The 12,243-nt window shown below is 37.3% G+C and overlaps 5 protein-coding genes across 11 annotated transcripts in view; 4 read left to right on the top strand and 1 right to left on the bottom strand.

Annotated features, from left to right (window-relative positions):
* The window catches only part of LOC111452151 (3-isopropylmalate dehydrogenase, chloroplastic-like), a 5,244-nt gene extending 4,067 nt beyond the window's left edge, over positions 1 to 1,177 (top strand). The window contains exon 11 of the mRNA XM_023092720.1: positions 854 to 1,177. Within this exon, the coding sequence (XP_022948488.1) occupies positions 854 to 928 (75 nt within the window). The 3' untranslated portion in view covers positions 929 to 1,177. The remainder of the gene's footprint in view (positions 1 to 853) is intronic.
* A 503-nt stretch (positions 1,178 to 1,680) lies between these two features.
* On the top strand, positions 1,681 to 4,826 carry LOC111452150. 2 transcript variants are annotated; one of them, XR_002712090.1, is made up of 6 exons: positions 1,682 to 2,730; positions 3,243 to 3,325; positions 3,668 to 3,779; positions 3,937 to 3,989; positions 4,246 to 4,530; positions 4,569 to 4,810. XR_002712090.1 is itself a non-coding variant. In XM_023092719.1 (5 exons), the coding sequence occupies exons 1-5, from the start codon at positions 1,758 to 1,760 to the stop codon at positions 4,387 to 4,389; spliced, it is 1,365 nt and encodes a 454-aa protein (XP_022948487.1). In that variant the 5' UTR covers positions 1,681 to 1,757; the 3' UTR covers positions 4,390 to 4,826. The 2 variants fall into 2 exon arrangements, 1 of the variants encoding a protein (XP_022948487.1); XM_023092719.1 differs by having other exon boundaries at positions 1,681 to 2,730; positions 4,246 to 4,826.
* Positions 4,827 to 5,360: 534 nt separating this feature from the next.
* LOC111452153 (thymidylate kinase) lies at positions 5,361 to 8,888 on the top strand. Of its 2 annotated transcripts, XM_023092722.1 has the most exons (7): positions 5,425 to 5,540; positions 5,810 to 5,964; positions 6,239 to 6,595; positions 6,862 to 6,973; positions 7,246 to 7,305; positions 7,870 to 7,974; positions 8,577 to 8,888. In XM_023092722.1, the coding sequence occupies exons 2-7, from the start codon at positions 5,936 to 5,938 to the stop codon at positions 8,691 to 8,693; spliced, it is 780 nt and encodes a 259-aa protein (XP_022948490.1). In that variant the 5' UTR covers positions 5,425 to 5,540; positions 5,810 to 5,935; the 3' UTR covers positions 8,694 to 8,888. The 2 variants fall into 2 exon arrangements, with proteins under 2 accessions (XP_022948491.1, XP_022948490.1); XM_023092723.1 differs by lacking the exon at positions 5,810 to 5,964 and having other exon boundaries at positions 5,361 to 5,540.
* A 129-nt stretch (positions 8,889 to 9,017) lies between these two features.
* LOC111452152 (extensin-1-like) lies at positions 9,018 to 10,946 on the bottom strand. Its single transcript, XM_023092721.1, has 2 exons — positions 10,862 to 10,946; positions 9,018 to 10,202 (listed from the first exon to the last, which is right to left on the bottom strand). The coding sequence occupies exons 1-2, from the start codon at positions 10,907 to 10,909 to the stop codon at positions 9,198 to 9,200; spliced, it is 1,053 nt and encodes a 350-aa protein (XP_022948489.1). The 5' UTR covers positions 10,910 to 10,946; the 3' UTR covers positions 9,018 to 9,197.
* LOC111452155 lies at positions 9,981 to 11,484 on the top strand. 5 transcript variants are annotated; one of them, XM_023092724.1, is made up of 4 exons: positions 9,981 to 10,069; positions 10,148 to 10,197; positions 10,438 to 10,518; positions 10,842 to 11,484. In XM_023092724.1, the coding sequence occupies exons 3-4, from the start codon at positions 10,459 to 10,461 to the stop codon at positions 11,403 to 11,405; spliced, it is 624 nt and encodes a 207-aa protein (XP_022948492.1). In that variant the 5' UTR covers positions 9,981 to 10,069; positions 10,148 to 10,197; positions 10,438 to 10,458; the 3' UTR covers positions 11,406 to 11,484. The 5 variants fall into 5 exon arrangements, 4 of the variants coding, with proteins under 4 accessions (XP_022948492.1, XP_022948495.1, XP_022948494.1 ...); XR_002712091.1 differs by lacking the exon at positions 10,438 to 10,518; XM_023092726.1 differs by lacking the exon at positions 9,981 to 10,069 and having other exon boundaries at positions 10,122 to 10,197; positions 10,441 to 10,518.
* The last annotated feature ends 759 nt before the right edge of the window (positions 11,485 to 12,243 follow it).

Genomic DNA, 12,243 nt, shown 5'->3' on the forward strand with positions numbered 1-12,243 from the left:
GGGGGGGGGGGGGGGGGGGGGGGGGGGGGGGGGGGGGGGGGGGGGGGGGGGGGGGGGGGGGGGGGGGGGGGGGGGGGGGGGGGGGGGGGGGGGGGGGGGGGGGGGGGGGGGGGGGGGGGGGGGGGGAGGGTGAAAATCTTGACCAAACTGTCCAGTAGTAATCAAATGACCTCAACCAATATGTTTTCACTATCATGAAAGTTAATAATTTAGCTAGTTTTTGCGCCTAAACCAATCAAATTGAGTTGGATTGCAGAGTTGGGTTGTTTATATTACTTGTTTTACTTCCCTTGGGATTGTGTACAGTTTTTTGCTCCTAGCAAATAAAAGAAAGGCGTTTACATAAAAACGATAGGTTCCCTTACATCGAAGTACTTCGAGTTTTTTTTTTTCTTTTCTTGGGGGTGGTGATTTGGGAGTTCTAAAATTTTAACTTCTGAGTTGACTACAAAAAATTAGAGGTTCGAATCTGTAACGGCTCAAGCTCACCGTTAGCCGATATTGTTCTCTTTGGGCTTTTCCTTCCAGACTTCCCCTCAAGGCTCTAAAACGCGTCTTAGTTACACAGCGGAATCGGTACTCATCTAGATACTGTCCTCTTGGGGCTTTTCCTCAAGGTTTTTGGGCTTTCCTTTATGGGCTTCTCTATTACGCGTCTAGAAAGGTTTTCGCGTCCTTTATTCTCTTCCCCCTTGTATTGAACTTCAAATCCAAATTTACAAAATTTACATTTTCATGGCAATTGTAATACATTCTTATACCCAGTTCCTCATCTCTTCCTCTCTTATACTTTTAATAACTATTATCTCTAATTCCTCTGCTTGGTCATCCTAAGATTTGCTTGACTTCACAGAAACTAGTGGGCTGCAAAGCGATGGGCGAGGAGCTATTAAAGTCGATCGAGTCCCATAAACTCGCTACAGTTTGAGTCGAAAACGGCGAGGGATCCTACACTCGCCTCTCTTTCAGTTTCTTTTCAAATGCGCACTAATAACGGTTTCAACTCACAGTTCGGGTGCTATTCCACAATTTGGTTGCATTTTGTATGCTTGGCATCTGTATGAACAAGTTGAGTTTATGGTCTTCATTTTTTCAGAACTACAACTATCTATGGTTTCAGGTAGGAAGCATTTTGAGAATACTCTGAATAAATTATTCATCAGACATTTTCCATTCCCATTGTATAATTTTGAGCACAAACAAAGGTTTAGCTCTTACAATAGTTTTTAAACTCAATTTTGTTTCTATTTGGTTTCCATACTTTTAAAACTAATACCCTTTGCTTAATATTTGAATTTCAAAGGTCAATTTTTAATATATAAATTACTAAATTTTTAATTCTGTGTTTTGGGTACTAAACTTAAAAAATTAATATATACTAGAAACTTAAATTAATATATTTATCAAAAACTTAGTACATAGAAAAAAAAAGGTTCAAAAGACTAAAGTTGTAGTTTAATTTATTTTATTTTAGTTCATTTTTTAAAATTTGATGTATTAAGTCTCTTACGAGAATATATGTTAATTAGTGTTGAAAAATTAATTCATAAATTAAATTGTAATTATAGGAAACAAAAGTTTAATTTTTATCTAAAAATTAAAGTAAACAATTCAAAATATATTATACTCGGGCGACCCGACCCGACCCGACCCGGATGTGCTGGCCAGCTTCCGTAGGCTCATTTCTGAAACCCTAGTCACCTTCTTCCTCTTGTCTGTCAAAACCTCACTCCAAACCTTCTTCAGTTCCTCTTCCGATGGCGCTTCAACTCAGCCTCAGACCCAAAAACCCTAAAACTCTCACCAATCCTTCTCTCATCCACCTCTTCTCCTCCAATTCCTCCGCCCCATCTGATCCAAATGACGAGCCCACCGGTAGTTCTTCCTCCGCCGACACTGGCTCAGCTCAGTCTCCCATGTCCTCTTACTTCAGCGATGTTAAAGCGCGCCTCAAACAGCAGCAGCAATCCCCGTCTCCATCGAGTGCTAGAAAGCCTTCGTATCCATTCACTTCTGTCCCGAATCGACCGAGTTCTCCGGCTTCGAAAGCCGCTTCACTCGAAGAAATCAGAAAGAATCTCTCTGAGTTTCGCAGTCGATCGTCTGTGCCTCCTCCCTCCGAGCTTGGCCCTACACCATCTTCAGCTTCTTCGTCCTGGCAGCGTGGTATCTCGTTTCAAGAGCTTTACAAGAGGAATGCGATGAGAAAGGGCGATGATGGTAGTGCACCTGAAAGTGGCCGTAGCGGCATGCTGTCGTTTGATTCTATTCGGGAGAGCTTGCGGCAGGTGAGTCCATCGAAGGCGATGCAAAATGAACGGAAGAGTGGGGATTCAATGTCTTTATCGGCATTTAAGAACAGCTTGAAATTGAAACCGACGGACCCGGCGTCGACATCGGTGTTTGGTGGATCAGAGAGGCTGCCAGCGTCGGTTTTTGGGAAGGAGATGATGGACAGAAAACAAGGGGAGAACGAGGGAATGAAGACTGAGTTTGTGAAGATGTATAGCCATGGGGAATTGGGGACCAAGTTGAGAGCTCTGAGGCCAGAAAAAGCAAAAGAGAAGAATTGGTTTTCATTGACGGAGTTGAATGAGAGGTTGATGAAGCTAAGGACAATGGAGGAGAAGGAAACCGAGTCGAAAATTGGGGGGATTTCATTCCAGGATTTGAGGGAGAGCTTGGTGAAGATGAAGATGTCTGATGATGAAAAGGCAAAGAAAACGACAAGTGAGTAAACAAATTCATGTACAGTTGGGAATTATAACTAGTTTTCTTTGAAATTGTTAAAAGAAATTTGCATATGTTCTTGAAACTTGGAAGAGAAAGTGGACTGAAAATCTTGCAAAATAAATAGCCATTTAAACGCTGGAACGGTAAAAGGGAAGAATTGAAGCCATTTTAAGTGCATTATTTCTTTTGCCGGTCATGTAGAGATTATGAACCATTAAGGGCTGTTTTTAGATACTTTTCCAATTAAGAGTTGAACAATTGGAGAGCGTGAGCTCAAGGAAAGGTGGCTACTTGGCTAAGATTTAATATTAGGGTCAGATTGTAACTTCGTGAGAATAGTCAAAGTGCACTCAAGCTGGTATGAACACTCACAAATATTAGAAAAAAGCGATTGTGATAATGTAATCTTCACATGTTTATATATTATGAAGTTTCTCTGTTGGACCTATTCATTAGAACACTTTCTAGAGTCACTGAAAGTTTGAAATTGCTTCATTTTCGGCTCCCAGTCCAGCGGCTCGATATCTTGGGTCAGCTAGGTCGAACACCAAACCATATGCTACAACCTCCTCAGGAACATCTTGTTGAAAAGGTACGTGATTTCAACCAAGTATTGTTAATTAGTTTTAGCGATTCTTTTTCCATTAACAATTTAAAACTATCATAGTCCTTGAAAGTTATGGTTGCCGAACATCATGACCACACATATTTGCCTGTTCTCTTATCGTTGATGAAAATATTGATTTTTTCTTGTTCCATTCTCCAATTCATCTAAGGTTATGGTATTCCTGATTTTCCTTAATTGTTAAAATACAAGCAAGCTCCTGATTCTCATTTTTAAAGTTGCATTCATAGTTTCACTCTGCAGTTTCTTGTGAAAGTTGAGCTACTTGATTTTGATTGGTCATTTACTCGAATCAGTCGTTTCGTGCAGTATTTCCATCCGGATAACATGTCGTCTGCCGAAAAGCTGAAAATCGAGTTAGCAAAAGTCAGAGAAGAATTTAAAATGTCGGAGTCAGACTGTGGATCTGCTCGAGTTCAAGGTAAATCTTTCTTTTCCCCCTTTGTTTTTGCGAGTAATTTGACAGACATGAGACCAGGAGGTTGTTAAGGCTAAAGCAGCTGAATATTTCAGAGTAAAGATTTTGACATCCTTTTTGTTCTTATGATGCTTAATTTCGTTCTCGGTGTCCTCTGCAGTTGCGCAACTTACCACTAAAATCAATCATCTAACTGCTGTCTTGCACAAGAAGGTGAATGCAACCCTATTTTCCTTTCATCCACTCTCCATTTTAAGTTAATATGTACGCTTATCTTGATTCCATTTCATCTCGTATCGAATTTTCATTTCTAGTATTAGGAACCATACCCGTTCTCCCACATGTTTGCATTTTGAATTTGAATCTGTGTTATCAAAAGTGTTGCTGTAAATACGCCATATGGGTTCAAATTTTTAGATGGTCTCTGTAGTTGATATTATAATATATCCATCTTAAATGTGATTCTCAGGATAAGCATTCTAAGAAGGGTCTTCTTGCAATGGTGCAACTGAGAAAAAAGCTACTGAAGTATCTTCGACGAACCGACTGGGAATCCTACTGTATGGTTCTTAACAAACTCGGTCTTCGAGACAACCCAGATTACAAGAACTGAAGCACAGGTTGTCTCCGTTCTTCTCTTACATGCATTGAAATCGCTTTCCTGAGGTTTGCACTCAGCTTTGTTGGAGAGAGTTGTGTGGAATTACATTAGTTTCATTTATATCATCATATGATATCTATCATGAAGTGAGAGGTTTCTGATTGTTGTTGGCAGTGGAAGCTCGGAGATAGATAGTTCATTGATAATGGGAAAGTGTAGAATCAATCTCGCAAGCTTTCTTGATTTCAATAGATTGTATTAGCAAATCCTGAGGTGATTTAGTACTGTTTTTGAATTCATTCCTTCTTTAGCTGCAAAATGGATTGCCCTGTTCTTGCTGCGAAATAATGGAGTTGAAAGTACAGTGGCCTGCAACAATTTTAGTCTGCAGTTGAACTTGTTCATTTCCATATTTACACATTTTGCACTGAAACCTTCTTCCTTTTCCAGATTATTTTTTTTCTTCGCAGATATTTTATTTATTTATTTAATTCTTTATTATCTCATCATTAATTAAAGTTTAAAATACCTCCAATGATATTGAAAGTGATGTAGTTTTATTTTAGTGAGAACTTTAAAAAAGAAATAAAAAAAATCAAAATAGTATGATAAATAAACCCTTTATTTTGGCTTTTAGAATTTTACCAAATTATTATATAGTATTTCATGATACATATTATTAGAATTTTAAATAAATAAAGTATTTCAACTAGTGGTTAATTGTTTTATTTTTATTAAATCAAATCATCAAAACTAATTATAACTAATTAAATTTCCATTTATATACGTTTTTAAGTTTATTTTAAATCAATTTTAATAATTAATAAAATCGTTTAAACTTTCATGTATAATGTATATTTCAAAAATACGGTGGAATAAATTATATTAAACAAATATATGAATTTAATATATATTTAAAAAATTATAATTGAATTATTTTAATTAAATAATTAGTTATATTAATTTTAGTAAACCTCCATAGGGTTTGGCGCCATTTCATATTGGCCGAAGCAGTCTCTCCCGCGCTTTCTCATTTACTCCCTTTCCCTCGATCAGCCCTATTTTCTAAGCTTTCCACTGAACCAACGCCGTTTGATCTGCCGCAAGAAATTCCTTCTCCATCGTCTTCGTCGCTGTGCTGTTGCCGCTTTTTCATCTGTAAGGTACGTCTTCCTTGCTCCTCCTCCAGTTTTAGGTTTTCTTTGGTTTTGAGATAAACCTGTAACGAAGACGGCTGTTCTGTATTCGTGGACCTATTAACTTCTTGTTATGAATTTCCGGAAACTTAAAAACCTAGGCTGTTACTTGAGATTGTCCCTCCCTCTCGCTTTCGGCGAGCCATGAATTTTTTTAGGTTTGCGTCAGGTTGGTTATACAGAAAAGCGAGAGAGTTATTTTGAACTGCGGAACTCACAGTCCCTCTCAAATGCAGGTAAAGCGCTGTTTAGTGCTGTTTGCATCTGCGGGGGTTACGAGTTCTGTTTGTGGTAGTTGATTACTTGGGGATTAAGCTTTTGAGAATACAATTTTACGCAGTTACAAGTTCAGGACATGTTCAATGCTTGCTTCCACAATCTATAGGCCATTGTAAGATTAATTTCTTGTTTCACCTGTGATTCATGATGTTTAATTTTGGATAATCATTATTATATATTTGTTTTTTGTGAACTATGACGGGAGGATTAGGGTTAGGAATACACTTGATTTTTTTCAATGGTGCAATACATTTTTTAATATCAAATATGCATTAGATAGTTCTGCTTTAGTCACGGTGATTAATATAGGAGACCTCTCTGATGTTTGTTTGTTTGTCTTTGTCTTTGTTTTTTGTTTTTTCTTGTTTTTTTGTTTTAATTTTTAGGAGTTTTGAAGCAGTAATAGCGAGAAGATCCTCAAGTTTTATACTGAAAGTTTCTTCTAAGGCTTTTATCCGGAATATCCAAATGGGAACGAATCAGAACTCTATACTACAAGGTTGCAACAGTAACTCTAGAGGAGCTTTGGTGGTTCTTGAAGGTTTAGACCGGTGTGGGAAGACTACACAGTCCAGTAGACTAGTCCAGTACTTAGAAGGGCTTGGGCATTCTGCCGAACTCTGGCGGTTTCCTGACAGAACTACAAGTGTTGGACAGATGATATCTTCTTATCTTTCAAACAAATCACAGCTGGATGACCACACGATACATCTTCTTTTCAGTGCTAACCGATGGGAAAAAAGGTTTGTTAATTTTTCTTAATACAACTTGCATTTTAGTCTCTTAGATTGATATATTTTCAGTTCCTAACTAGTGATTGAGCTTTCTATGCTGTTAACAAGTAGCAAGCTTCAAAATGAAAAATTGTGAACTGGGTTTTAGAATTTCCAAGCAAGTAGTTGTGAACTTGCGACCAAACCTTTTATATCCTCATCTTCTTAGATAAAGAATAATATATATCTGTCCCAAAAGCATGTGATTTGTGTTTGATTACTGTAATGCCCTGCAGATCATCAATGGAAACTAAATTGAAGAGTGGAACCACTCTTATTGTCGATCGGTATTCATATTCAGGGGTGGCCTTTTCATCTGCCAAAGGACTTGGCATTGAATGGTGTAAGGTAAAAATACAAATAAGCAATGTTATGTGACATGTTTTGTAATTATTGACTTTTCATTTCTTCTTTGCGGTGTCTAAGACACGAGATTCTTTTGTAACTTTCCTAGCCTTAACCCTCCATGATTAGTAGGCTTTGCTTCATTAGTTTTTAGTAGAGGGTCCTTTCATCCCCCTGCCCCTAAGCTGTTTTGGTTATAGTAATATATTCCCATAGTTTCTTGTAAAAAAAAAAAAATGAAAAGAAAAACGTTGATGCTATGTTGTCCTTTGCAGGCGCCGGAGGTTGGCTTGCTAGCGCCAGATCTAGTTCTGTACCTAAACATATCTCCAGAGGTTGGTTAAATTATTATATCATCTTTTTTCTGAAATAATTTTAATGCATTTATTTGGATGGTTTACCATAATTCACCCTTTCCAACTAGTAAATGAAACGAAGCTATATACACACATATATACATATTGACATTTTTGTATTGTGACTCATCAAGTCCTTGCTCAGATAGGAATGTTCAACCACGTCCTTGAAGATTATAGAAGCAATTGTATATTTGTATTAGACTTTTCTATGGAACTCAATCAATTGTATTGTTTTAGCATACAATAAGCCGTAGTTTAAGTAGAGCAGGTGTTATTACGGACTTATTTTGAAGTTTTTTATTATGCCATTGGTGACAATGGACTTATAAGTATAATAAATTAAAATCAAGAGAATTGTGTCCTTTGTGCAATCTATTGATAACTATTTTCGTGACTTTATCTAGAAGGACCGCCATTTTTTATCTTAATGATGAAAATGCTTTTATTTGCGATCCCCACCAACAAGACAAATTATCAACTGAAAAACTTCAATCTATATTATGATTGCTTAATGAATAAGGAAATATGTTGAATGATCAGAAAGCATCAGAAAGAGGAGGATATGGATGTGAGAGATATGAGCAGCTTGAGTTCCAGAGCAAAGTTGCCCAATACTATCAAGTTCTGCATGATTCTTCTTGGAAGGTAACTTGCTTTCTTTAGTCTTGGAAAATTGACAGACTTTATGCATTAGGAATTGCTTTGGGCTTTCGCGTTGGTCATAGTTGAAGCTGACTCTTCATATTTTTTTGGTTAATGAATACTTTTGGTCCTCATGCTTTAGGTTGTACAGTTTAGTTCCTATAGGCTAAGTTTGAAATTTGTAATAATTTGGGCTCGTAACTCTAGCATAGAAACATTTAGTCATTTATTTTGAGATAGTTAAAAATTAGTCCCTATACTTCAGATTTGTAACCATTTGATCCCTCCTTTAATTATTAACAACTTAGTCTTCATAATTTATAAAAAAATTTGGTCCTTCACTAATTTTTTGATCCAAGTAGGAAAGAAAATCTATTAACAATATTTTTCACATTAGAGACCAAATTATTACAAATGAATGATGGATAAATTGTCACATAGTTAAGTTTAATGATTAAATTTGTCGTATAGAAACTAAATCATTATATAATAAAGTTTAGCGACAAACTTTCATGCAAGTTAAAAGAGTGATATTTAGGTTTTTTTTTTTTTTTTTTTTTAAAGAGGATTGACCGACTGCATTATGAATTTTGCTTTAATTGCAGGTTATTGATGCTTGCCAACCCATGGAAGATATTGAGAAACAACTACAAGAGATGGTTCTGGAATGTGTCAAGAAATGCCACAATGGGGAACCGCTTTCCCAGCTTTGGTTAAGTTAATGCATTTCTGAAGCTTCAAGTTTTTTTTTTTTCCCGAGTGTATTTATATTCGACATGTTGAGACCCTGAGGACTTGTCTTGTGTTTTATGTTTCTGAAGTGTAATTTGGATTTCTTTTTACAAAGTTTTAATTTTCAAGCTTTGACCTTATGAATCAGTATGTGAATTAATTGTTAGGAAAGAAAAGTTCAACCATGACACTTGAGAATACAGAGGATATTACATTTTCTAATTATTAACTAAAGATAGACCAATTCATTCTAGTTTTGAACATTTTGGGAGGTTAGAGATTTCTATAGCAAAATAATAGTGATATCTAGTCCATATGTAGAAGTTTTATGCTTTATATATTTCCATCCATAATGTAATCACCATGGTTACAAACGCCCTAAGTCAAACATTACATGGAACTTTTGAAATAGTAAACAACTGTTATGATCAACTAGTTGATGACTGCTAGTTACTGCATTCATAAAGGATTCAGCTCTTTAGATGGTGATGGAATCATGGAGTTGTGAAGGGCGGTTCAGGTGGCAGGGGCACTAATGGTTCATTGAAACCGGTATCTGGTGCTGGTGGTGCAGACACAAAGGGAAATGGATCCTGAGGAATATCTGGAACTTCAGGAACCAGGGGAGGTGGAAGAAAGATGATGGGACGAAATGTGAAAGGCGATGGTTCGGTCGGGATTGATACCAGTGGTGGAGGTAATATGGGGATGAACGATGGTTGATCTGGTGTGAAATCAAACGGAGGTGGCAGATCAGGCACCAGTGGAGGTAGTGAAAATTCTGGCAGAGGTGGTGAGAAGGTTATTAAAGGTGCTGGATTAGAAAACAGTGGTGGTGGTGAAGGAACCAGAGGTGGTGGAAACCAGGTTGAAGGTGTTGGAGTAGATAGTAATGGCGGTGGCGGTGATGGAACCAAGGGAGGTGGAACCATTTCCGAAGGGACCGGAGTAGATAGTAACGGCGGCGGCGGTGATGGAACCAAGGGAGGTGGGGGAGATGAAGGGGGTGGAGACGGAGTATCAGGTGAAGCCAAAGGTGGCTGCTGATAAACTGGAGGAGCTGGCTGCTGATAAACTGGAGGAGCTGGCTGCCGATAAATTGGAGGAGCTGGCTGCCGATAAACTGGAGGAGCTGGCTGCTGATAAACTGGAGGAGGGGAAGAAACTAAGGGGGCCGGTTGCTGCTGATAAACTGGAGGAGGGGAAGAAACTAAAGGGGGCAGAGAAGGCCTTGAGGGTGACAAAAATGGGTTATCTGAAGGGGAGGTTGGGAAAGGCCACTGGCCACAGGCTCCAAACAAGTATCGGTAAAAAGGATCACAGTTGGATCCTCTGCTTCTGGGCTTGCTTCTGCTTCTGCTTCTGGGTTTGCTTCTCTTTTCTTCATCTTTCCACCCTTTTCTTTCATGTTGATTCTGCTTTTGTTCAGTATCTGCTTCTACAGGTACTTGTTGAGAGATCAGCAGCAGAGCTAAAAGTGCTGCTATCACTACAGTAAGCTTCATTTATGTTTCTTCGGTCATAATCTTGTATGCATTTTGGTGATGTTATATGTTCCATGTAGAAAAAGGGGCTTATATAGAACAATAGAATAGACTGGTTTGTTTTGTTTTGTTTTGTTTCGACCATAGCATGCCTTGAAGTTCGCAATTACAACGTTGATTTCTATACCATTTATGTTTTGACTTCTTGAGTTTCAAAGCAGCACAACTCTGATATTTATTAATGCTGCAGCAGCACAGTGAATTAATAGACATGGCTCTCAATAGTCACTGCTTGCTACCTTCAAATTTGCGACTTCCAATGCTAATTTATGGAAGTATTCTCTCTCTGAGTAGTTGAATGTTGCACAGAAAACTATTTCTCTCTCTGAGTAGTTGAATGTTGAAGCCAAAAATTTATGGATAAAATACATTTTTATTTTTGGTGTATTTGAATTTGATTTCTAGTTGTTTCCTACGGTTTGAAATTAGTTTTTAATTGGTCTCTAGAATTTGAAATTGGTTTCTAGTTTATGAAAGATAAAAACCTTCTTTCATTTTCAGTTTACATTGGTCCTTAGAATTAGAATTAGAATTCTAATTTTCTTTCGTTTTCAACTTGAATAAATCACAAACTAACGATTAATCCTATGACAGATCATAGAAAACGACGATACCTTACTTGAAAATCTGTCCTCTAAGAACCTCCTCTGCAAATACTCCATGGCCTCTGCCTTCTCAAGCTGGCTGTGCAGCTATGGCGCCAAGTCTAAGCTCGTCAGAATCGTCCATCCCGGCGGTCACATAGAGCTCCACGACGGTCCCATCCGGGCGGCGGAGATCATGCTCCGAAACCCAGAATTCTCCCTCACTCACTCCCAATCAGCTAATCATCCATGGGCCATCGTCTCGCCGGACACGACGCTCATGCTGGGCTGCAAATACTACCTCTTACCTGAAAACAGCGTGGGAAACCCCCAGAAGATGAAGGAAAATGGAGGGTTGGAATCGGATTGTTTGAATGGCGGAAAGTGTATGATGTGTTTTGTTCCAAAGGAGAAGGGCGAGAGAACTGTGAGGTGGGAAAGTGGTGATGATTTGAAGGGGAATGACAAGAGGGTATTTTTGCAAAATGGGAATATTAGAGGGTCTCCCAAGAGACCATTTGGGTCATCTGATAATTGGGAACCAAATTTGAATAGCATCTCTGAAGAATATTAGAAGTTTGTATTTTGTTTTCTTAGGATTGGATTGAGTTTGGTTAGTTTATTATAATGATGAATCCATAGTTGGTCGATTATATGTTAATATGAATCATTATAAATTCATGATAGAATAATTCATGATGCTTAATATGAATTTCATGATGCTTAATATGAATTTGATCGACTACAAAGCTTTTACATGCTTGGATTCTTTATGTTCAATTCTAGGTGATCTTCTAGACATGTGCATGGATTTGGATATCATTCACGATTCTAACTCAAGAAAGTCAAGTTGTATGGAAGAAACTACTTGAATAGAATTACAATTCAAACTATTTGAAGTAGAACTTTCTATTAGAAATATCTAGAGATTGATTTTATCATTTCAGTTATTCAATCATGATTTGATCAATCCTTTTTTCTATCATTAAGGTGGAGAATTGCAAGAATTCTATTTTATCATAATCCAATCATGTAATTTTTAGTTTTTTTAAAGTACTTTTAATGTTTTTGTAGATTATATTTTTAGTGTTTCATTATAAAAGTTTAGGATTTAGATCAAATTCTAATGGATGAGTTTGAGATTTTAATGATAAGATTCAAATGGAGTTGGGACAAAAATACTACTTTTATTTTACTAATAGTGGAATAATAACACCCACACCACTTGTGTGGGGTTAGCACCAGCGTCGGATTGCAATCACAAATCACACATGCTGGCGACTTATTGCCATCACCCTAACTTCCTACTACAAAAATCAAACAGCAAGACACAGCCTAACATAAAAACTAATAATAATAAGTTTCTTTTTTTTTTTTTTTTTTTTTTTTTTTTTTTTTTTTTTTTTTTTTTT

The sequence above is a fragment of the Cucurbita moschata genome, unplaced genomic scaffold (genome assembly GCF_002738365.1).
Source record: "Cucurbita moschata cultivar Rifu unplaced genomic scaffold, Cmos_1.0 Cmo_Scf00014, whole genome shotgun sequence".
Lineage (NCBI taxonomy): Eukaryota > Viridiplantae > Streptophyta > Magnoliopsida > Cucurbitales > Cucurbitaceae > Cucurbita > Cucurbita moschata.